Genomic DNA, 22,151 nt, shown 5'->3' with positions numbered 1-22,151 from the left:
TCTACAACTACCTAGTGGGAGGGTGCAGAGAAGACAGCCAGGATTTTTTCAGACAGGATGAGAGGCAATGGGCACAAGCCGGAAAACAGGAAATTCTCATTAGCTTTATGGAAAAAATTTTCACCATGACAGTGGTCAAACACTGGAACAGGGGCCCAGAGAAGCTGTGGGGTATTTAAACCTCCACTGGACAAGCTCCCGCATGACCTGATCTAACACATTTTCTTTGTCCAAACCTCCAGACATCCCTTCCAACCTATACCAGTCTATAACATCCAGCTTGAAGAACAAGAATGTCTTTTGTTTGTTTTCCCAGCTGCTTTTGAGACCAGTTCAAAACTTACCAGTGTGTGAACCCCAACACAGAGAATGCACCGATGCTGAGATTTCTATGGTGCTGTAGCCTGCCATGAGGTACAGGGGGGGAAAAACCACTAGGATTTAGGGCAGAACCTGCAGAACTGCAGCCACGCTGGCAGTTTGAAGGGTGACAGGGATACCCTGTCCTCACCACCTTAGGATTCACTTGCAAGGAAAAAAGCTCAAGTTTTTCAAAATCCTTGTCCCCATCACATGAAAAAAATCTTGTTTGGCCCCTTCTAAATAGCCCTTGTTAATGTTGATCTCAGTAGCTCACCGTGAGACACAGTTGCTGAGGGCCGGTTGGGACTGAGGCTCTACAATGTTGATCTGATTTTTAGGTCAGATACTGCTTTTGCTTTTATATAACATCCCTGCTTGCAGCTGCAGGGGAAGACTCACTGAAGGGACTGTAAGTAGCTGTCATCTGGTATCTGATGCACTGTGGACACTGTGCCTTGCTGATCATAGATAAGTTATATAAAGCTCACAGTTTCACCCAGTTTGAGTGGGCAAGTGAAGCTGCTCTGTGAGAGCCTGCAACTCTGGGAAAAACTCCAGCTTGTGTGTGTGGTATAAGGGAAGGTCTTAAGGAGGAGCTTGACAATCTTTTAAGAACACACACCCCTGGAAGCTTCCGCCATGGAGGTAAAGATCTCCCCCACCCTTCCCTGGGTGTGCAGCACAGTGCAGTGAGCCACTGTGGGGAAGTGGCCTCAGGCCTGAGCTGGCATAAGCTCCTGCTGTCCCCAGAAACAGGGCTATCAGCTCTTGTTCTAGCCCTGGCACAGCTGGAAAAGCCACATCAGGAAACACAGCCACATATAGACCTGTATCTTGTTTTTTTACCTGGCTAGCTTTAACCCAGGCCAGGTTCCCAGTCTGGCTCCCTGCAGCCACAACCATGCTTGCAGGGAGGGGAATGGAGGAACAAAACAAGCCCTAGGGGACAAGTCTGAGTGCCCTTAGCACCAGCCTCTGGCTCTGTGGAACTAGTATGTCCGTGTGCTTGCAGGTTGGCCAGCTAATTTCCAGTTGTGCTTCCCAGCCAAAAACTGGAAACCCTGAACACCCACAAACACATACGGAGCTCGGTGACAGCTGTGCTCCAATAGACACTTAGTAATAAGGGGAGAAGAAATAATAAGCTGTAACACACTGAGCGAGTCATTCTCATTCATGAAACTGTTTACTTGTGATACTTTGCCTTCCTACCTATGTCCTCACTGCTGCCAGGTAACAATGATCAAACAGCATTCCTCGATGCCCAGGGACATTTCCCTAAAAGCCAGGCCAACTCCACTCTGCCCTTGAGCAGAGGCCATACATGTTTTGCCATGGGGATAGGCTGAATGACCCAGCAGTCATGTTGGACAGCAGAGAAAGGATCTCAGATGCACCAGCATACACCCAAAGGTGAAGTACTGTCAGTAACACTGCAGTGGAAATCTTGGACCACTCTCACAAACCCTGGGGAGGGAGCAGGGTCAGGGAAGGGCTGTGAACTGGCAGCTCCCATGCTGTGAATGTGGCACAGCACGAATCCAGGCTGAGCAAGCACATGCTGTCCTGCAGCAGGCCCCAGAGCCCTCACACAGACCGGCCTCAGGTGTCACCATCGGGAGCAGATGGGAAATTGAGACACAGAGGGTGTCATGGTTTAACCAGGGAGAACCTGCTCTGTGTCACATGGCAAGAAAGAATTGAAATCACCTCCCTCCTTTAGTTTTTAGGCATCTTTTAGACTATCAGTATGGAGAGTGTAGCAGGTACCCTTCCTTTGCCAGTAGAGTCACTTTAAGAGAGACTGAAAAACTGAAATCACGGGGTCCTCATGGCTGGTCACCACCAGCACACTGCGGAATTTGTCAAACAGCATCAGCAGCTGGGAGCGACGCATGTTCTCGTTGTACATGATCTCCTCCAAATGGTGTCGGCCTCGGAAATAGTGCAGCAACCTGCAGGAAAGGACAGCAAGAGAGGCTCGTGAGCCAAAAGCAGGTGCACAAAGCCAGAACTGATACTGCCACCCTCAAGGTTTCTTCTCCCGTGGGACCCAAATCCGAAGGCATTTGGGTTGTGTCCCTCATTTACATGAAAAGTGAAGTATATTAAATTGGTTCTTACCTTAGGCATGCCTACCACAGAAATCCCCTGGAAAAGCAGGGGACTCCCCCCCTTCAGGGCTTTCCAAAGGTCCTCCTTGTATCAAAAGGTTTCCTAGCCTGGGGCACTTCCTGAGATTGTCAATTTTCAACACAGTTTTTACTCCAGAAATCAAGGAACCACAAGTGCCAACAAGCCTTGAGAAGTCAGGATGTGGCAGATTTACTTCTGCCCTCTCTTAGCTGGGTCTACAATGCCCTTCATCACAGCTCTGCATCAGAGGCCTAGGTACCTACACTTGCTTTTAGAATGAAGAGCATATTTTTTCCCCTCACAGCAGCCCAAAGAGCTTGGTAACTACAGGTCATGCACTCTTGAGGTTTGGTCAGCTTGGGTTAGGTGGAACAGTCAAAACAGGGAGATGGAAATCTTGGTGACAGGCACCACAGAAGCTCTGGGAGTTATAAAGGCCCCAGAGAGCCCCAAAACCTTGAAGCCTAAGCTCAAACCACACTGGCTTCTTAAATTCTCAGTTCTTTCTAAATAGAGACAGCACAGATACCCCTTTGCTGGCCACCAACATGCTACAGATATCAGCTAACCTCAGCCCTGCACAGTCAATCACGGCAGGGTCTAAGAAAAACTGCTGCAGCCTTTTCACTGCAGCCTCTTCACTGCAGCAAGTCCCTGAAGGCTGAGGACCTGCTCCCCAGAGACCCTTCAGAGCCGTAACACCAAGCCAGCCCTCCACACAAAGCTCAAGTTTACTGCTCAGTCACTTAATTGTCTTAACAACCGCCCAAATATAGGAACCGTACTGCACATGTCACTCAAATACTCCTACCCATCAAGGCCCAAACACATATGCCAAAATCACTTCCCCAGCTATGCAGACAGATGTGCGGCTGCAGGTGTTACACATCACGCTCTGCTCTGTGCTTCAGCAGCTTTTGCTCATGTTTCCATATCCATCTGCAGTTTAGGAATATGCTGGCCTGCTGCTTCATGCCAACTGACAGTAAAAATGAGTGGAGATGACAAGATCTGTTTTCCAATTCATTCAAACAGTCCTCATGCAGGAACAGCCCTTGAAAGACACCACATATGCCTTAGAGCACTCCTGCGTATTTTCAGATGACAGCGGGATGGGGCCTCTCATGCTTTCCCTGAAGGACTGACATTGGCCTGGCTGTCTTCTGCTGCTCAGGCTAGGCACTCCTGTCACCCACTACCCTTCATGGGTGACTGGAAAGGAGTCACTGTGCACAAGTCTCCCTCCATCACACCCTCGCTCTACACTGCACAGAGTAGGTTTCACCTCCAGTCCACTGCCATCTGTGTTTCTCTGCTCCACAGTTTGCCATGTCCCTCCTCTCACCGCCGCCTTGTTCCTGAAACAGCTGTACCTCACTGCCTCATCCCTGCTGGCAGCCCAGGGCAGCCCCCAGCACACTGCAAATTCCCTTCCACTTTGATGTTCATCTGCCAGCTCTCAAGTTGGCACCATTATGTAGAACATAATTGCTACATCTCTGTACCTGCAGTACAAACAAACAACAGATGGACAAGCTCCAGTCATATTTACCTTTCCACTATCTGGTCTGTGCATTTGCCTTTTGCAGTATCTCCCACTGGGTATTTAAATCAGGCTAATTGGCTTCCTCCCCTGGGCCAACGGCAACCAGTGTGACACTGAGAAGTGGCCATTAGCAGGAACAACATCAGTTTGTGCGTGTACGTGTCAAAACCAGACCATTCCCTGAGGTATTAACTGAAATTTTTGTATGTTGTATCTTATAACTTGTATCACTGTTCAGAAAGTGATTTTGAAAAAAATTTAAAGCTACATATTCTCTCCCTTCTACAAAGCTGCTCACTGTGATTGCCCATGCTGTCATCTCCTGGCACAGCTGTCTTCTGTGCAAATGATTATGACCTGGCTTTCAACAGCAACACAGACCAAGCAGTTTTCCAATAAATAAATCCATCCTACATTCAAAAAGAGTCTGGATTCGCAACCGGTCAAGATGAAATACTTTCCACTCCAGTAAAAGCTAGAGAGGATATTAAAGAATATCACAAAAATGCCGGCTGGAAGACACCTCCAAAGTCTAGTCCAGCATCCTGCTCCAGCAGGACTATTGCCAATGCTGTAGCTTTTTCTAGCCAAGCTCTGAAACCCTCCAAGGATGGAGATCCCCCTACATGCCTGGGTAATCTGTCCTGGGCTGCACCACCCTCCCAGGGAAGAAGTCTTCCTAAAAGTCGAAGTAGAATCTACAAAGCTGTGATTTGGGGCTCACAGCTCCAGTGAAGATGGGCACTACCTTTGCCTTTTTGAGCAATGAATAATTATGGGACACAAACAGGACACAAGATGGCACTTCTTGGGGCAATAACACTACATTTGAGTTCTTCTTAAGCTGCACAGATTTGTCTGTTGACAGATGTGCACTTCCAGATCCAGATGGATGGAAGCTTATTGCTTTTCCATTGTTCATCACTCTTCTCCCCTCTTCAAGTTATAGGAGCTGCCCCTCTAACAGCAGTGTAGTGTTTTTAAATGCTTAAAAAAAAAAAAATTACTCAGACTAGTCATTCAAATAAAATTAGCTTATTCCTGGCCAAGGAGATATCCCTTCCACCAGCACTGCTTGAAAGTGGAGCAGAACTGTCCAAAGCTTAGTGCCACCAATGAGCATTCCTCAGTGGAGTGAAGGATCTCCATCTCCCAATCTAAGAGCAAGAAAAAAAAAAATCCTGAAAGTGATTCCACACCCATGGCTTGGGAGACAAGCCATCAGTGAAGCCTCTGCCATCTGTTTAATGAATAACAGGCGTTCAGAGGCATAGACACAAGAAAATGTATTGGGTTGAAGTTTATTACTCTGCTGAAAATAGCCCATCCCTTTGTGTGCACACACAACTATGCTTGGAAGGGCAGTTGCAGTATATTTAGTGCACTAACTATGCATTTATAGCAGGAGTTTGTTCTGGGAGGCAGCTGATACAGCAGAGCTATTTGCCAGAGCACAGCCCTCATTAGGCTGCTATTCCTCAAACTGAAGCAAAAAGAAGCACTGGCGCAGTAACCTGTACAAGGGTAATGAGGAAGATCAGCTCATTCACTGCAGCGGCTTCTCTGCAATTGTTTATACTTTCATTAAGAGCAATAGGTTTACCCAGACACTCACCTCTGATGGTTTACAGCACAAAAAGAGAGAAAACACACCCACAACCTCCAAGTTATGGTGTCTCATAAAGCCACTGGCAACCAGGAGTGTCTTGCATAAACATTTCTATTTGTACACTCCAGCATCCTACCCATAGGACCCATTTGTTTATCATATCTTCTCTCTTCCTCACTGTTGACTTAAAGAGTAAGCTATGGAGTTGTCAATTCAATCTATAGTAGAATGGAAATTCAGACTTAGCAACACCATCCTGGGGATCTGCAAAAGAACCTGGTGCACAAGCAAAGTGCAAAATAAACATAATTCAGACAGCTGCCTGGTTAAGGCAGCCGATTTTATGAAGAAATCAAAGTAATTTTTTGTATCTGCAATTCCAAAGCTTTCAAATGGCTGTTTTACCCAGATGAGGGAAGTGATAGGGGAGCAATCATGAAATCCTTCCCTCTCTCTAGGATAACTGAGAAATTGCATTGCCACTAAACTGGTCCAAAGCATCCCCCACAAATTCTGTCTTAACATATCACCAATTATGATTTTGTTTTTACTTTCCTTTCTCGTCTGGTAATAAGGAAAAAAACATTTCAAAGTTCTCAAATGGCCAAAGTGTTGCTTCTCAATCAGAGAATATCCTCTGAAGATGGAGAAGGAGATGAGTAATTCAGAGAGCAGTAATTACCCACAAGCTTGGGAGAGCTCTATGAGAATACCTGAGCACAGCACAGCTGCAAACTTTGCCACAGGCAAGAAAAGTATTTTCTTGCTATTACGGTTTCTCTAGGCTACTTGACTATATCTATCCTAGGGCAAGAACCAGGTTTTCAGGGGATTACCAACTGAATCTAGAAAGTATAGGAAAAGCTGCAGTACTTGCCTCAGTACTTGCTTGCAGTACTTCTGCTCCACAAGTATGAAACCCAGTGAAAGTTGCATTCCAGTGATGCCACCGTGTTTTGCAATGCTTAGGAAGAAAAAAGTAATTCCCCCACAGCTTTTTCCCAGATGGCTGGTTAGGAAGTCATTCTGCTTTTTACCGTGTGCAGAACCACATCTTGCGTATTTTTGTTGTGTTGAAATTTGTAACAACAAAACTGTGTGCTACTCAGTCTCATATTTGCATGGAGTCTACAAACCTTAAAATAAAGGATAGCTGGCTTGGAAGTATCAACAGACACAAAATGACAGCATCAGCATGACTGGGTCTTTGCTTTGCATGCTCAGAAGGTTTTTTCAGGCTATGCAGTTTTATGTCTACCATGTGTGGACACTGGAAAACTGGCAGGCAACCTGTGAAGTCCCTGTTGTCCAGCCATAAGCCCTGATGCTCCTTCACACATCCAGGACTCTTTGTTAACAAGTGTTCTTGTGACACATACATTAGTTTTTGTGAAAAACTGATGTGCACAGATGAAATAGGTATAACGGGAACAAACCCAAAAGAATTTATCCTCCAAAATCCCAAGCTAACGGGATTTGCTCAGTAAATCCTTCAGTAAAACAGCAAGGATAAGAAAAAAATATTACATTCTGCACTCCTCATTTCCTACCTTGCAAACATGCGAAGATCTTCTGGATTTTGGGCAGCAGGGACATTAAGGATAGCTTCCCGCTCATGTTCCAACAAGCTTGCTAGGAGATTCTCTGTCATCCTTTTATTTAGGGGTGAGTCCCCACCAGGTATCAACTCAGCACTGGAATTATCCATGCTAGGGCTTGTCAGAGTCATGTCATCACTACTAGCTATCGGGGAAGAGAGAAAGAGACACAGAATTTTTATATTCCTCAGCATAATGATGCAAAGATTATCAATTCAGGCTGTTTCTATGTAGTCTTTCCAAATAATCCCTTCAGATTTGCAGAGCAAAGAAAGTGGCTCTCGAAATGCTACAAGTATCTGCAATTAGTCATATGACAACACAGCGATTTTTCTCAATGGGAAAGTCAAATGTTTCAACGAAGTCATCAATTTATGTGGAAAATTGTACTTCTGGAGACTATAAACAGTCCATAAAAAACATCTGAAAAGAAAATTCCCAGCCAGCTCTGCTGCAATACCGTGAAGTGGTAACATGAAAAGCCTAACAGCACAGAAGGTGGGAGCAAGCAGAAAGAAAGGCCAAGAAGCAATATCCTCTTGTGAGCAAGCCAGAATAAGCAGATCGCAGACTTATCTGACTAATGTTCCAAGATTTCTGCCCTAATTCATGGCTTCTGTAAAGCTGAAAGTTGTACAGAGAATGTCTCTTGATATCCAACCTCGGTGGCATTCTGAGAATGCTGCTTGTAACAGCACAGGCAGGAAAGTTTGGGGATTTCAGCATTGTATCTGATTTATGCTCTTGAAAAAATGCTTTCCTGGAATCACCCTGAAGAATGGCACTAAGGAGATTAGAGAAATCAGGAGACATAAACAGAAATCAACCATCTGTAAGAACGACAGCTATCTTTGCATCTCCTTAGGTGGCTCTACAGCCCACAGAAACCAATGCTGTTTGAAACAAATTTTCACAGTTTTCTTCCTCTCCTGAAAACCAAAGTTCATGTAGTAACAGCAGTGCAGCCAGAGGAACATGGCCGTTACTTTTGAGTGCAGCAAGGAAGTTACTTCGAAAAAATAGAGGTACCTCTGATAAAAATATTTCACATGATCAAATGAGAACTTGGCAAGTTACAAAGCACTACTTTTTAAAAACAAGAATTTAAGATCTAACAGCCCTTAAGACTTTCACCAATGCCCAGCTCTAAATTTAAAGAAGGGCTGGACCTAATTAGCAAGCACTCCAGCAAAGATGAGTTGTCTTGTTACCAATGCCTGATTACCCTAAGCATCAGAAGGGAAGCTCTAGAAGTGGGCTGTGGTCTGAACAGCAGAGAAAAGTGTGCTCGTACTTGGAGAACCAAAGCTGAGAGCATTGGGGGTGCTTAAACTTCGGCCTCCAACTCTAGCAGTAAAGGGCATGTCTTCATCTTGGGCTCGGAAATCCTCCTCATTTGGTGGCACCATCAGACAGACATAAGTGTGAAGCTGAATAAGAAGCCGGTGTTGGAGCATCCATATCACCATTTGAATGAGCTGAGTCTGCAGAGTAAGAAATGAGGTATTAAACACCTGTGAAATAAAATACAGGACGAAAACAATGTACAAAGGTTAGGCTTTGTGACTAAAAGTCACGAGGAGAAATGCTTTCTACCCTACACAACAGTTTTATCTCTTCTCCAATCATAAAAAGGTGACCAGGCACACATGTTCATCGCATCCAAAGCCTTTGTGGATGCTTAGGCTGTAATCAAACCTTTAATGATCACCCTGTCTTTACACAATGCTGACGAGCACAACCAGTGTCCTCAAACGAACCAGCCCCACCCCCTTGCCATAGCTCCAGCACCTGCTATGTTCTAGCAGAGCAGCTGAATGCCCTCACCACATAATGCTTCAGCCATCCAAATGTAGCCATACAACCCCACCTGGAGCTGTTTGGTCCTCTTTTAACAAAACAAGTTTAGTAGGTGCTAAAAAAATAGGATAGTTTTCCTTCTGAGAGACCAGACATGGAAAATGAGTCCACCAGATGCAGGCCCCAATGTCCATGGCCAAACAGCGTGAGCCCTGAGACCAGTTTGCTGGTTTGTACACAAGGCCCACTAAAATCAGTAATCACCGAAGCGTTAATCGCCGAGCAGTCAGATTAAAGTGCAGGTTCCTCTAGAAAGCTAGGGAGAGGGCAGGGTGATGGGGCAGAGCTGAACCAATAAAGACAGGTGCCCAGAAGTAGGAGCCATTTGCTGTCAGATGGGAAATTGCTGCATAACTATGGGAGAGACTCTGGAGATCAGAGCCATGCCAGGACTCAGCGATACAGAAATAGCACTAACAGCAGCAGAAATCTTGGCAAGAGACAGCAGCCTGCCACTGCCAAGTAGTCCCCTCTCAATGCAAAGGGTTAATATCCCCCATTTGCTCGCCATCCCTCTGCAATAATAGGACAGGCCAAGCTTATTAAGGCACCTAGGGTTTTAGGGTGCAGACAAGCAAGAGTTCCAAAAGCGCCAAGCGATGATGCTTGTATTAAACAAACATGCATAACACCTTTGTGTTACAGTAGCTGAAGACCTGCACAATGTCCCCAGAGTAATGCTGAAAGCAGTGGGCAGAGTGAGGGACAAGCATTTGTAGGTTCTTGGCATGGCCTATTTTCAGGCGTTTTGGAGGAGCATTCAAAACACATCATCGTGTCTGAATTTCTGCACAAAAAGCCTTTTCATATCACCGTAGGCAGCCCTTCCCATAGCTAACGGCTCTGAAAACACTGATCCACTGACAAAAGCTGTTTGGGGATTTCATAGCAACCAAAACTGTTTTGGTGAGAAACACATGCAGAATGAGCTCAGACTCTGAGAAGGAAGCTAGCTCTGCTGTATTAATCATCAGGATAATGGGCCAAATCTCAGTAAAAGCCCCAAACCAAGTTCATCAGCTCACATAATTTTCCTTTTTCCATAAATCTTTTAATTCTCACTTCCTCCTCTGCTACCAAATCACAAAAGAAACATCTTCTGTTTGCAAACAGACTCATACCCTGTCTTTTCAGGGATTACCATTTTTGGGGGTTGAACGGATTTTAATCTTAAAACATATTATCTGGGACTGCCTTCAAAAATATCTTTTTCAGAAAAGCCATAATTCATTTTACATGTTTAATAGAAAATCTACAGAAGAGGAAGGTTGGCAAAAGATACCAAATACATAGTGTTTTGCTAACATCTGAAATCAGCCTGGAAAAGCAAGGAGGCTTACTCCAGTGATTACACTGCTAAAAACCTTCCTTCCAGATGCAGGCCTGGATGGAAAGATGTCTCATATATTTTACTTAAATTTCCAACCTGTTGGCATGTAGCAATGTCTGATTAGCTAGTTTCACATCAAATGAAAGAGGTCTGCACATTTCACAGCACAAAATAACCCTGGAAAAATCCAAGGCAATTCAAGGAGACAGTAAGACAGGCTCTACCAGACCTGCAGAATCTGCCGGGTAGGGCCTGACCTAGACCAGCCTCCACTGGTCACCTTGGTGGTTTTGTGAATTACAAAAATAGCCAGTTGCTTTCTTTACAGCTCCATGTGTGTGAAAAGTCTTATCCAACACTCTCTAATTCTGCATACACACCTCCACCTCTATGCTCTTGTGCAAATATCTAGAAAGCCACCTCTGAGCCAGCAGCTATGGCTCGGCAGAACAAGAAGCCAGGCAAAAGTGGTGTTACAGCTTTACAATCATAACATTGTACAACCAATGACTGCCAAATGCCTTTGTACCGTAAGTGGAAGAGTGGGAGACTGGCTGAGACTAACCTGAGAACTAGAGAAAACCGTTCTTCCATATTGAAGTGAGCCTGAACAATCATCCCTAGATAAGAGAGAATGATGATCATTGACAGTTATCAATAATAAGCTGGGCTTCAGCGGGAATTTGGTACCTCTTAAAATCTAGTCCTAGAAAAAAGCCCAAGCAATGCAGCATCCTGCAACTGGCACTGTGCCCAAAACAGTGTGCTTTGTGCCATCACTGCAAATATGCCTCACACCATTTCAACTTTTTCCAGGTTTAAACCTATTTCTTACCAAAAGCAGCAAGTGTTTTCAAAGATAAGGTCTAGCAGAGGTGGACACCAGGTGCCCACCAAAGCCCTTCTATCACTCCCCCATCCTCAGCTGGACAGGGGAGAGAAAATATAACAAAGGGCTCGTGGGTCGAGATAAGGACAGGAGAGATCACTCACCAATTACCGTCACGGGCAAAACAGACTCAACTTGGGGAAAATTAACTCAATTTATTACCAATCAACCAGAGTAGGGTAATGAGAAATAAAACCAAATCTCGAAACACCTTCCCTCCACCCCTCCCTTCTTCCCGGGCACAACTGCACTCCCAGATTCTCCACCTACCCCCCCCCGCCCCAGCGGCACAGGGGTACGGGGAATGGGGTTTACGGTCAGTTCATCACACGTTATCTCTGCCACTTCATCCTCCTCAGGGGCAGGACTCATCACACTCTTCCCCTGCTCCAGCGTGGGGTCCCTCCCACGGGCAACAGTGCTCCATGAACTTCTCCAGCGTGGGTCCTTCCCACAGGCTGCAGTTCTTCACAAACTGCTCCAGCGTGGGTCCTTTCCATGGTGTGCAGTCCTTCAGGAGCAGACTGCTCCAGCATGGGTCCCCCACGGGGTCACAAGTCTTGCCAGAAAACCTGCTCTGTGGGCTCCTCTCTCCACAGATCCGCAGGTCCTGCCAGGAACCTGCTCCAGTGTGGGCTTCCCACAGGGTCACAGCCTCCTTTGGGCACCCACCAGCTCCGGCGTGGGGTGCTCCACAGGCTGCAGGTGGAGATCTGCTCCCTCATGGACCTCCCTGGGCTGCAGGGGGACAGCCTGCCTCACCATGGTCTTCCCCACGGGCTGCAGGGGAATCTCTGCTCCGGCACCTGGAGCACCTCCTCCCCCTCCTTCTTCACTGACCTTGGTGTCCGCAGGGTTGTTTCTCTTACATGTTCTTACTCCTCTCTCCAGTTGCCGTTTCTGTGTGCCCCACAACTTTTTTTCCTTCTTAAATATGTTATCACAGAGGCGCTACCACTATCGCTGATTGGCTCGGCCTTGGCCGGCAGTGCATCCATCTTAGAGCTGGCTGGTATTGGCTCTGTCAGACATAGGGGAAGCTTCCAGCAGCTTCTCACTGAAGCCACCCCTGTAACCCCCCTGCTACCAAAACCTTGCCACACAAACCCAATACAAATACGTTCTGCTGCTTGTCCTTCTGAACATGAACACTGAATTAACATCCATTCTCCATCAGCTCCTCTTGAACTCTGATGGAGCTTACAGAGAGGTCTGCAGGAGAAGAGGCTTCCTTGCACCATCTGTGCTGCGCTGGCTGTCAGAAATGCTCTTCCTCCCATGGAGATACAGGGTTATCTTCATGCTTGGTGTCAGTCTACTTGATTACCTGGGCTCCTTGCTGAAGCCAGAAGGGCTGGGAGTAGCTTCCCAGGTGAGGGTACACTTCAGTCCCAGGACTGCCTCCACTCACTCACTCATCATCTGGCATGGTGGGAATCCATAGCCAGCCTTTTTTGGCTGAAACACCAGGACCATGATGGAAATATAAATCGAAACATTTTTGTTGCTTAATTTAACTACCAATCAACTCTAAATTTCATCCATATTCCTTTCGTCCTTCCCGTCACCCTATGCTGCTTTTTTCCAATCTGCTGGCGGGGGGGGGGTGTCCTGTCTGCCACACCATCTGGAACGCTCCTGCTGGCACAGATCAGCCATGGCCATCCCCTTCCTCTCCCCGCCTCGTGGTGCAGCAGGCCCAGGCAAAGTTAGAGCGTGTTGTCATGCAAGGCGGCATGGAGGGCGCTGGTAACAATACCTTGCTTTGTGCTTATTGACAAAAGCAGAGAAGATGTATTAGCTTCTGAAAACATGGGCACTATACACGTCAGCCCATCTGGGCAGTTTGGGACAGTCAGAGGAAAGCTCAGCCCCAAGTCTTGAAGGGACAAGATTCAGTATTCATTATTCTCTTCCCTCTGGGAACCAAAGGGAGCATTTGTAAAACTCTTGAGTAATGTGTTAAATAAATGCATTTCCTGCAAGGATTCTTTAAGGCTGTTTTCTTTCCCAGGCCTAAAAATCTAAGAAGAACGCCAAGATAACTGGGACCAGCAACAGGTTCAGGAAAGGGAAGGGAAAACAGCAACCCAGAAGCACTCAATCCTAGCTTGTTTCTCACTACTTGAGGAGAGACTCTTAGTTAAAACAGCTTGTCTTGCCTACTGAAGTATACGAGCCCCTCTTTCTCCAGTCTAGCTATTTGACACATGCACTGTTCAAGGACTAACTTGAGAACTAAGGGCTGCCTTGGGTCAGTAGGACAGCGCTTTCAGAGTCGCTGAGGTAAATGGATGTTTGCTGAAATATATTACCTTTATAATTCAAACCACGCTGTTTTATGAAAAACAGATCAGCTATTAAAATTTCTCCTTATTTTACAGAAAACAGACTCTGAAGACCCCTATTAATGTAGGACAAAAAATTTATTGTCTAATATTGCCATTTTAATCATTAGGTAACAGCTTTGAATTCTCAGCTTAACCATTCCCTCCATTTAGGCCTAGAAAGACATATTTTTTTAACTTGCCACACTAAAATAATCCTGATTTTATACCTAGCCCAACTGAATATAAATGCACCTTAATACTACTTCCATACCTCTGCCAACAAAAGCTCCTGTGACTCTTAATGCCTTCCAGATGCCCAGCAGAACAGTCCCATTTGCAGCATGTCTCTCAGAAGACACAACTGCCTATTCAGTATTTGCATGCAGCTCTCCTCCCACTCCCATCCTCTGACATACTCGCTCATTTTCCACTGAGCTGTTACACAAAGCACAGCACGTTTTCCAGATACATAAGGCAGAGGCCTCATCTACTGGTGCCTTACTCCCAACAGGATGGCCAGACTTATTAAAAGAAAAGTGAAAAAATCAAACATATTTTGTTCAGCAGCAGCTGTCATACTTTCCCATCTGTTTTTTCCTGCAGTTATCCTAGCCCCATCAAGGGAGAATTAGATAACTACAATAATAATAACAATGTGCATTATGATAAAGAGCTACTGTAGTGAAGGGGATGCAGGGAGGAAATGGGATGTCTAATTCACCTAGGTACACTCCTTCTACCTTACGGGGGAAAGACCCTCCTGCTAGGCAACGTTTGTTCCTCAAGGCAGCATAGAGAGATGTTACAGCTTCTTCTGAAAGATAGACTAACTGAGGCCATAATGCACGGATGAGGGGAAGCCACAAGCATTATCCCTTTCTCTTGGTTTGCAAAGAAACTTGCAAACCCAGCGCAGAGTAGCTGGGTGAAGAAACTTTGATATTGTACAAAGAAAGCCTCACACTGAGAGCAGATTAAAGCATTCCCATGCACCAGCTGCAGTGCCTAGTACACATACTCTGTCAATGAATGTGTGCTGACCTAAAGGTTTTAGGTCACCAAGTGTTTCTGTGCTTTCACAGGAGGTTATGAACGTGTGTGCACCACACTGAACACCACCAGAACTCCAGTCTGGTGTGCTCTGCGGCCACATCAAGGCTGTGCCACACATGAAGGGACAGCACAGGGACAGGAACCAACAGTCACAGGCAGCAGAAGGAAGGACAGCTTCTTTGGGGTCAGGGTGGAGGAGACACAAACTGCTTCTTTTCCAGTAAAAACACTGAAAGGGAAAATGAGTTTCCCTATTGTATCAGCTGACAGGATCTCCTCACCCCATGGCCGCACCCTGGTGAGATCCAGCACCAGCAGCATGAGCTAAACTGGTTGCTGTTCAGGACAGTCCCAGGCTGCGTTGGATTGCTGCAAGTCCAAGTGACACTACACAGCACAGTGGAACTAACAGACAGCTCACTGCCCTGAAAAGGGGAAAAGAGCTTCTGCTTTCCTCACTGACCCCCAGCTGCAGAAATGCCTCCTTCATTCTGCACCAGCCCTGGCACTTGCTGGATCTCCCCCTGAGCAAATTCCACCTGCTAACCTGGCAGAAAACTAATGCAGCTGAAACAAGTTAAGTGAATAGAGTCAAGCTGGACAGGAGCCAGAGCTCTAGCGCAAAGGGAAGAGGGAAAGGAGGAAGGCATGTGTGCACACACCTGAGAGTAGAAGGGAAAAACAGGCCCTCCTCTCAGCAGCGCTCAGATATCGTTAGATCAGCTGAGCTGCAGGCGTAGGCTCCTCCTCATGCTGCTGCAACATTGCTATCCAAGAAAGGCAGGTTAAACAGAGAGAAAGGGAAGCTAGCATAGAAATCACTACACGAATACCAAAATCTTTTATAAGCACCACAGAGTTCAACTGCAGTTGAATATACTGCTCGTCATCACGGGCAAGAAAAGAGATCCAAGACGACAGGCTCAGGAAGAATTCCTGTCTCTAGCACAGGGCATGGCTGAGAGCACTGGCAGTCCTGGCAGACACCACTCGCTGGACGTCTCCTACCTACTTGACAGACACCAAAAGCAGAATGTAGACACGCACTCCATCATTCAAGGCAGTCTTGCCCTTGTCCTTGCTCAGGCTATTGCAGGTTGTTTGTACCTCTTACCCACCAAAAAATACCACAGCACCCCAAGTATAAAAATGCCAGTGTCACATTTTTTTCATCTACCCAAAGGAATGGCGCAATTCCACCCATATAACAGTAAGCTAGCAAAAATAACTTTGTCCTCTTTCAAATCAAGCAGTACGACTTCGTATAAAAACAGGCGGAAGGGCTCTTTAACAGCTTTCCTATTTTGTATTGTGGACTTTATTAATGCCTTCCGTATTCTCTGCCCGTCCAGAAGCACGTGCCAAAAGGAGGGAGCCAAACCCATGCTTAAGACAAGAATCAAATGGGAGAGATGCCATGAGACCGTAACAGTTTCTGCCAAAAATACAGCCCTTCCCACAGTACTGACCTTCTAGCACAGATGACCTTCAGAAATAGAGACAGTACAGTCAGCATGATGAAAAGCACAAGATAAGACTACTAGTGAAAATCTTCAAAGTTAAAAAAAAATCCACATCCCCTCTTATGTACACAAAGAACAAAATTACAGTGAAAGGTCCCAACTTTGTTAACTTTTTTCAAAGGCAAAGCAAATACAATCTGACAATATTTACAGTTCAGAGTACAGCATCTTTTATCACTGCACAGTGGAACAAAAACCCACCCACATTTAATCAGATTATTGCTCTATCAACTAGATCTCTGCTAATTACAATTGGAGCCTGACCACTTCAGGACAGGGATTAGACTCATCTCTCTTCAAAGGCTAGTTCCTAACAAAACAATAATACAAAGAGTTCTACATAGGTAAATCAAAGTAGAAGAAAATGTACTGATATGAAAACATCTAAAAACTCTCTCTAGCCTAAACTCCCCCAAGAACTGCCGTGCTTAGCTTTGTCAAAAAGAAGCTCACCATGACTCAAAACAACCCACGAGTGTACGGTGGTCTCCATCTTCATGTACATGTCTTGCCAATGTGGCCCCAAGTCTTCTGCAACCACAGTTCTCACCTCCCCTTTTCAGACCATAGAAGGTACTTCCATAGCTTTTCACATACAGGCTGAAAGGATGATGAAAACAAGCCATGCTGTTGACCTCTAGGACCCCACCACAGACAGGTGAGCATCAGAGAGAAGGCGCACACTCTAAAAGAGCCATTTTAGCCCTCCAACAGCTCTGGCAAACATTGATCACACGTTGTTTCAAGGCATAACTGCAGCAGTAAGTGGCAGACTTTATTTGTGTATTTTAAACAAAAGTAGGACATCTGAGAATAACCATAAATATTGAAGGAGAAGTATTAAGGCAAGTAATTAATTTTAAAAGGACTACTGAGAATAAGAATGCCTCCCGAAGCCACTGCAGCTAGAATAAAATTAATGCTATTAATTCAGCTTCAATTTTCAGGACACTGATTTGTCTGCAACTACAATGAAGTACTGACAAAAAACAGCAAAACTGCTCTTCCCCTGACTCCCAAGGTGGCAGCTGACCAGTACATACTATTGGGATTAGACGCTACATCATTACTTGCCTTTATCTCTGATCATAATCTCTGCCAACCTGTAATTACAACAAATTCTTCTCTCACAATTGTGCCTGTGTACGCAATTGATGTTAATCTTCCAGGTATTTGAACAGTGGTTAAATTCATATAGCCGGCAAATCATCAAAGTATGACGGCTAGCAAACAACACTACAAGAAATCAGCTAAAGAAATCTGCCTATGCTTCTTTTGCCACAGCGTGTTCAGAGGTCCAAGCTTCTTCATCTGGGAATATAACAGTGTCAGCCAGGAGACCTCACATTATTGAGCTCGCTCTTGCATTTTACCGTTCCCAGAAATGCCGCAAGCCATGATCTATGCATAAGCAAAACAACAGCTCACAAATCCAAAATCCATATATTAGTACCCCAAATCTGAACACTAAAATGCTGATGCTGTAACACATGGACTTCTGTTGACTACATGCTGAGTCTACTTCTTCTAATGGCCTTTAAACAATTCCAGTTTCATAGCACAAGCTAAGTGACTAGACAGTTTGCTTTTAAAACCAGATTGTGAACTTAAAGCAGATGGAATAAAATAAAAATCAAGTGTGATTGAGAGGAATCCACAAACTTGCACTCAGCCCTACTAATTTATGACAGTTTTCAACAGACCAAATGGAGTTTCGGTCTTCCCTACTATATCACTCAGGGAAAAGAAACATTCTGATTTTTCTTTTAGGATTGTGCTTTGCTAGCACAGAGCATCTGCACAGCTTCACCTTGAACATCCCCACAGCTTTTTGGCATGTGTATATGAAACAACAAATCATGTGGTTGGAAACACAGTAATTGGCAACTTCTAAACCTGCAATAGCAGGTTCCTGACTAGGTACTCCAGAAGCAACACCATTCCTTGTTCTCATTAGTAGGAGAACGAGGAGCTCTTGTACACTCCCCATCTCACCTCCTGAACAGGCGGTGCGAGCGGATTCTTGAACTCTGAGAGTGACACTGGGAGGGAGAACTTGGAAAGCATCGACGGCAGGTTGTGGCCCCGGAACTGACAAGAAAACGCATCTGCTAATGGAGAATAACTACAGAAAAGAGGTAAAGGCAGAAATCAGTTTTATATTGCTGCTCAGTGTAACATTTACCCATTTAAGCATTACAGAAGTGCCAATTCCCAAATGAAATATTCTCCGTGACCTAGAAAAACAGTAAGGATAGTTTATGGCATGTTGCATCCTGCAAAAGTAAGCAAGAAGCATATGCACTTTCATCTTGGTATTACATTCAGCTCCAGTACATTATTCAAGGTGCGGAGGGAATCCAGAGAAGAAAAATAAAAATGATAAAAAGTCTAGACCTGCGCAGTCTCTGATCAAAGGAACAGGGATTGGGCAGTCAAGAGAAGACAGAGATGGGCAGGATAAACACACAATCTTTTAATATGCAAAATACAGCTGCAGATGTGACTGTTCTCGATGCCTATGCTGACAGGACAAGCAATATGATTGATCAGAAGTGAAGGAGAGTCAAGTTAAATATTAGGAAAACTGTCTGTCTTAGGATTTCCATCTACAAAGGTCTTCAAGAACAACACTGCCGTATATGACACAGGCACAGCTGTTCCTGAATGACCTCAAGGTCCCTTCCTGTCCTATTTTTATACTTCCATCACAGAAGTTTTGATTTAAAACTATTTTCCTATAACTAAGATCCAACACAGATTCTAAAAACATCTCAAAATCCAACACAGAAAGGGTTGCCAATTTCAGCAGAGCAAAAATACCCACCACTGCCTCCACATCTTCCTTGCATTGCCACTGCATGCGCTCAAAATGGCTGCAATGCCTTCTGCGTGCGAGAAGGCATATCAGTACAAAACGCCATCACATAAAACACTACAATAGTGATAGCAACACTACCCTGATTTGCTACTTTTGATTAATTTCAGGTGATGCTGTGTGCCAGATACACAGATAGTCCTATGAAACTCTGATTTAACTTAACCATGAAGTATTTTGCTTTGTAAATGTTTCCATACTGCTTCAGGTTCATACAGCCTGATACAGACATTCAGTGAGCAAGCGTACTAAAAATACTAAAAGTAGCTTCACAGGGTAAATATTGCTTCCAAGGCCCACATCACTGCAGAGGCATATTGATCTGCTATGATGCTCCTCCCTACCACACACAAACTCCTATATGGCTTTGCAAGTTCAGGCACATGTAATGGTTTATGTTTTGTACAGTCCCAACAAATTCATACATGAAGAAAGATCCCACTCTGTATCCAGTAAAACAGGGAAGGAAAGCATATCTGCACTTCTCACCACTTTGATGCTACAGGCAGTCGTTTTCTTTCTACTTACAGACAGACACTAGCATTTGGAGAAAGCATGTAGACATTGTTTTCACACAGTGGATAAATAATAATTGCTTTTCCCCAGTAAACAAGATGTGCAGCAAGCTGGAAAACCTGCATTGAGAAAACAGGGAAAAATTAGGAGAGCAAAAGCAAAATTCAAACTCTCAGCAAGAGTTCCATACAATGACAGAAAAATCTTGTTTGAGCTGAAATGAAAGAAAAATGTTCCATCCTTTAACCCTGCCTTCAGAATAAATTCATGGTTTAATATAACATGTGGCACATCAAAAAGCATTTGACAAGGTTATGAATTTCCAGAGGTTCACTTCACATTTCTAAGCAACTTAGTATTTCCTGCCTTAAAGGAATTTCTTCAAACTATATCAATAGAAGTTTAGTTACTTTTCATGCCCCAAAACTCTATTTTTGTTTATGCACAAAATGCATTAAGTGTTATACATGAAAAATAAAAGAATCAGCCTTTACTATGACACAAACATAAAGGTAACCAACACTGCCTTTTTAATGCACTGAGATATTTCAGTAATGAGTTACACAAAGTATTTTAATGTGTTAAACAAGTCAGTGGTTGTTAATGGCTCTGGAAGAGCCACATAAATAGCATCTACAAGACATAAAATCCAGCCTGTATCATTAGGTGCATTTAACTTTGCTTTATTGTGGAGAACAAAACTACAGAAGCAGTAGGGAATTTCCAGAGTTCATCCCATAGCTATATAATGCCAAGTAACACCACAGACCACTGTAAGCAGACCTGGAAATTTTATTACAAAACAAGACCTTTCCCTTCAAATAAGAGAAGGCATGGATCTACGATCAGGAGCGTCTGAGATGACAAGCTGTGTTCTGCCCTGTCACACAGAGCATAGATCATGTTCACAGATCTGAATCAATCCTTAGAAGCATGGAGTGGCTCTCCCCTCTCCCGTATCATCTAATATAATCATCAGGTCTGACAGGCAAAGGGCCACAATGACCGCAGTCATCCACAGTGGTCTCACAGTGGCCTCAGGCCTCCCATGATTGCCAGAGCTTCATTGCCTCCACTGGCACAAAGCTCCCTTTTCAAGGGCTCATCACATCACCTTGAGCAATTCAGATTTGAAATCTGGTTGTCAATACTGGAAACAAACTTGGAAAGAGCTTCTGGCTTGGAGAGACTGGCTCAAAATTTTTGCCCAAGCCTAAACTTAGAGCTTCCTTCCTGGGACTCTGCAAAGTCCATGCACTAATGTGCTAAGGGAAACTGATAGGTAGGTTTGCACAAGCTTTCAGAGTTCTTTAGTAGAAAAGATCTTGGCAGATCCAGGAGAAGCAACATATTTGGCCATGGCAGCTGTAAGCTTTCACTTGCATTTTGGGTGCCTCCATTTGCACATAGACATCAACGTGGCAGAACCAAGACAGACCACTGTGGTGTAAGTCAAGAGTACTATCAATTCTAGTTTTAACTACCTAATGGGAAGGGCACAGAGAAGACAGACACTCTTCTCAGTGGGGCAGAGGGATAGCACAGGAGGTGACACACACAAGGTGGAAGATGAGAAATTCCCATTAGATATGAGGAAAGTTTTTCACTCTGATGCTGGTCAAATGGTGGACCAGGGCCCAGAGAGGCTGTAGGACGTATCCCCGGAAGTATCCAGAATTTGAACGGACAAGTATGGACCTGCTCTGAGCAGTGGTGTGGACTAGAAGCCTCCAGGCACCCCTGCTACCCCACAGCAATTTGTGATTTGGATGTGGCTGCAGGACTGTTGAGCCCTGTCACTGCACCACTGCCCTCCATTTCTCCAACTCTCCCCAAAAGCTTGTGCTTTTTCTGTGCATTCTGCTCACACCAAGAGAACTGACATGCTCATGTACCACAGAAACGCACTGGCACACAGAAAGAAAACACCTTGTGATTTAAAAGAATTTCAGCTGCCACTGACAGTTCCCCGTACCTGCAGCAATGCTAAGTCAGCATCTTGAGCCAGTTGCTGCAAATTCTTCACAGCAGAGGTAGTTTTAATTACTCTCACCAGGGCAGGAGAGCAGTCCAATGGGAGCTCATTAAGCAATGACTTCTCATCATTTAAAAGTAATAAGGCATGGTAAGGCCTGCAGAAAAATAGAATACGTTTGCACAGTAAACTGCAGCTTTTCCTGAAGGCTTAGTTATTCCCAGACCATGATATCTGGGGTCAATCCACTGGTAAAAAAAGAACTAATATCACCCTTTTGTGGCAAGATGGTTCAGAATAAGCTTATTTTTATGTCACAAGGTAAGATGCTCCCTGTAAAAAGGGGATAGATGGTTATACGTTAACTGGATGCCCCAGTGACTAGGAAAAAAAGACTGCACTGTGCTGGTGTGCAATTAAGCCCGGAGAACTAGTCTGAAAACTGCTCATCTGCATTACTGAAATACAAAATGGAGTAGAAGAAAGGAAGAAAGCAAGAGTTAGCTACTTTTGCAGGTAAAAAGCTGTGAACACAGAATACAGGA

At 44.7% G+C, this 22,151-nt stretch overlaps 1 protein-coding gene across 8 annotated transcripts in view; it reads right to left on the bottom strand.

Annotated features, from left to right (window-relative positions):
• Positions 1-1,529: 1,529 nt before the first annotated feature.
• Positions 1,530-22,151, bottom strand: part of NPRL3 (NPR3 like, GATOR1 complex subunit) — a 46,610-nt gene continuing 25,988 nt past the window's right edge. For all 8 annotated transcript variants that reach the window (XM_069809819.1, XM_069809820.1, XM_069809818.1 and 5 more), the window contains 6 exons: positions 21,607-21,763; positions 19,644-19,750; positions 18,233-18,362; positions 8,547-8,736; positions 7,205-7,397; positions 1,530-2,318 (listed from right to left, as the gene is read on the bottom strand). In XM_069809819.1, coding sequence (XP_069665920.1) covers positions 2,153-2,318; positions 7,205-7,397; positions 8,547-8,736; positions 18,233-18,362; positions 19,644-19,750; positions 21,607-21,763 — 943 coding nt within the window. In that variant the 3' untranslated portion in view covers positions 1,530-2,152. The remainder of the gene's footprint in view (positions 2,319-7,204; positions 7,398-8,546; positions 8,737-18,232; positions 18,363-19,643; positions 19,751-21,606; positions 21,764-22,151) is intronic.

The sequence above is a fragment of the Haliaeetus albicilla genome, chromosome 22 (assembly GCF_947461875.1).
Source record: "Haliaeetus albicilla chromosome 22, bHalAlb1.1, whole genome shotgun sequence".
Taxonomy (NCBI): Eukaryota; Metazoa; Chordata; class Aves; order Accipitriformes; family Accipitridae; genus Haliaeetus; species Haliaeetus albicilla.
This window is presented reverse-complemented; position numbering and strand designations above follow the sequence as displayed.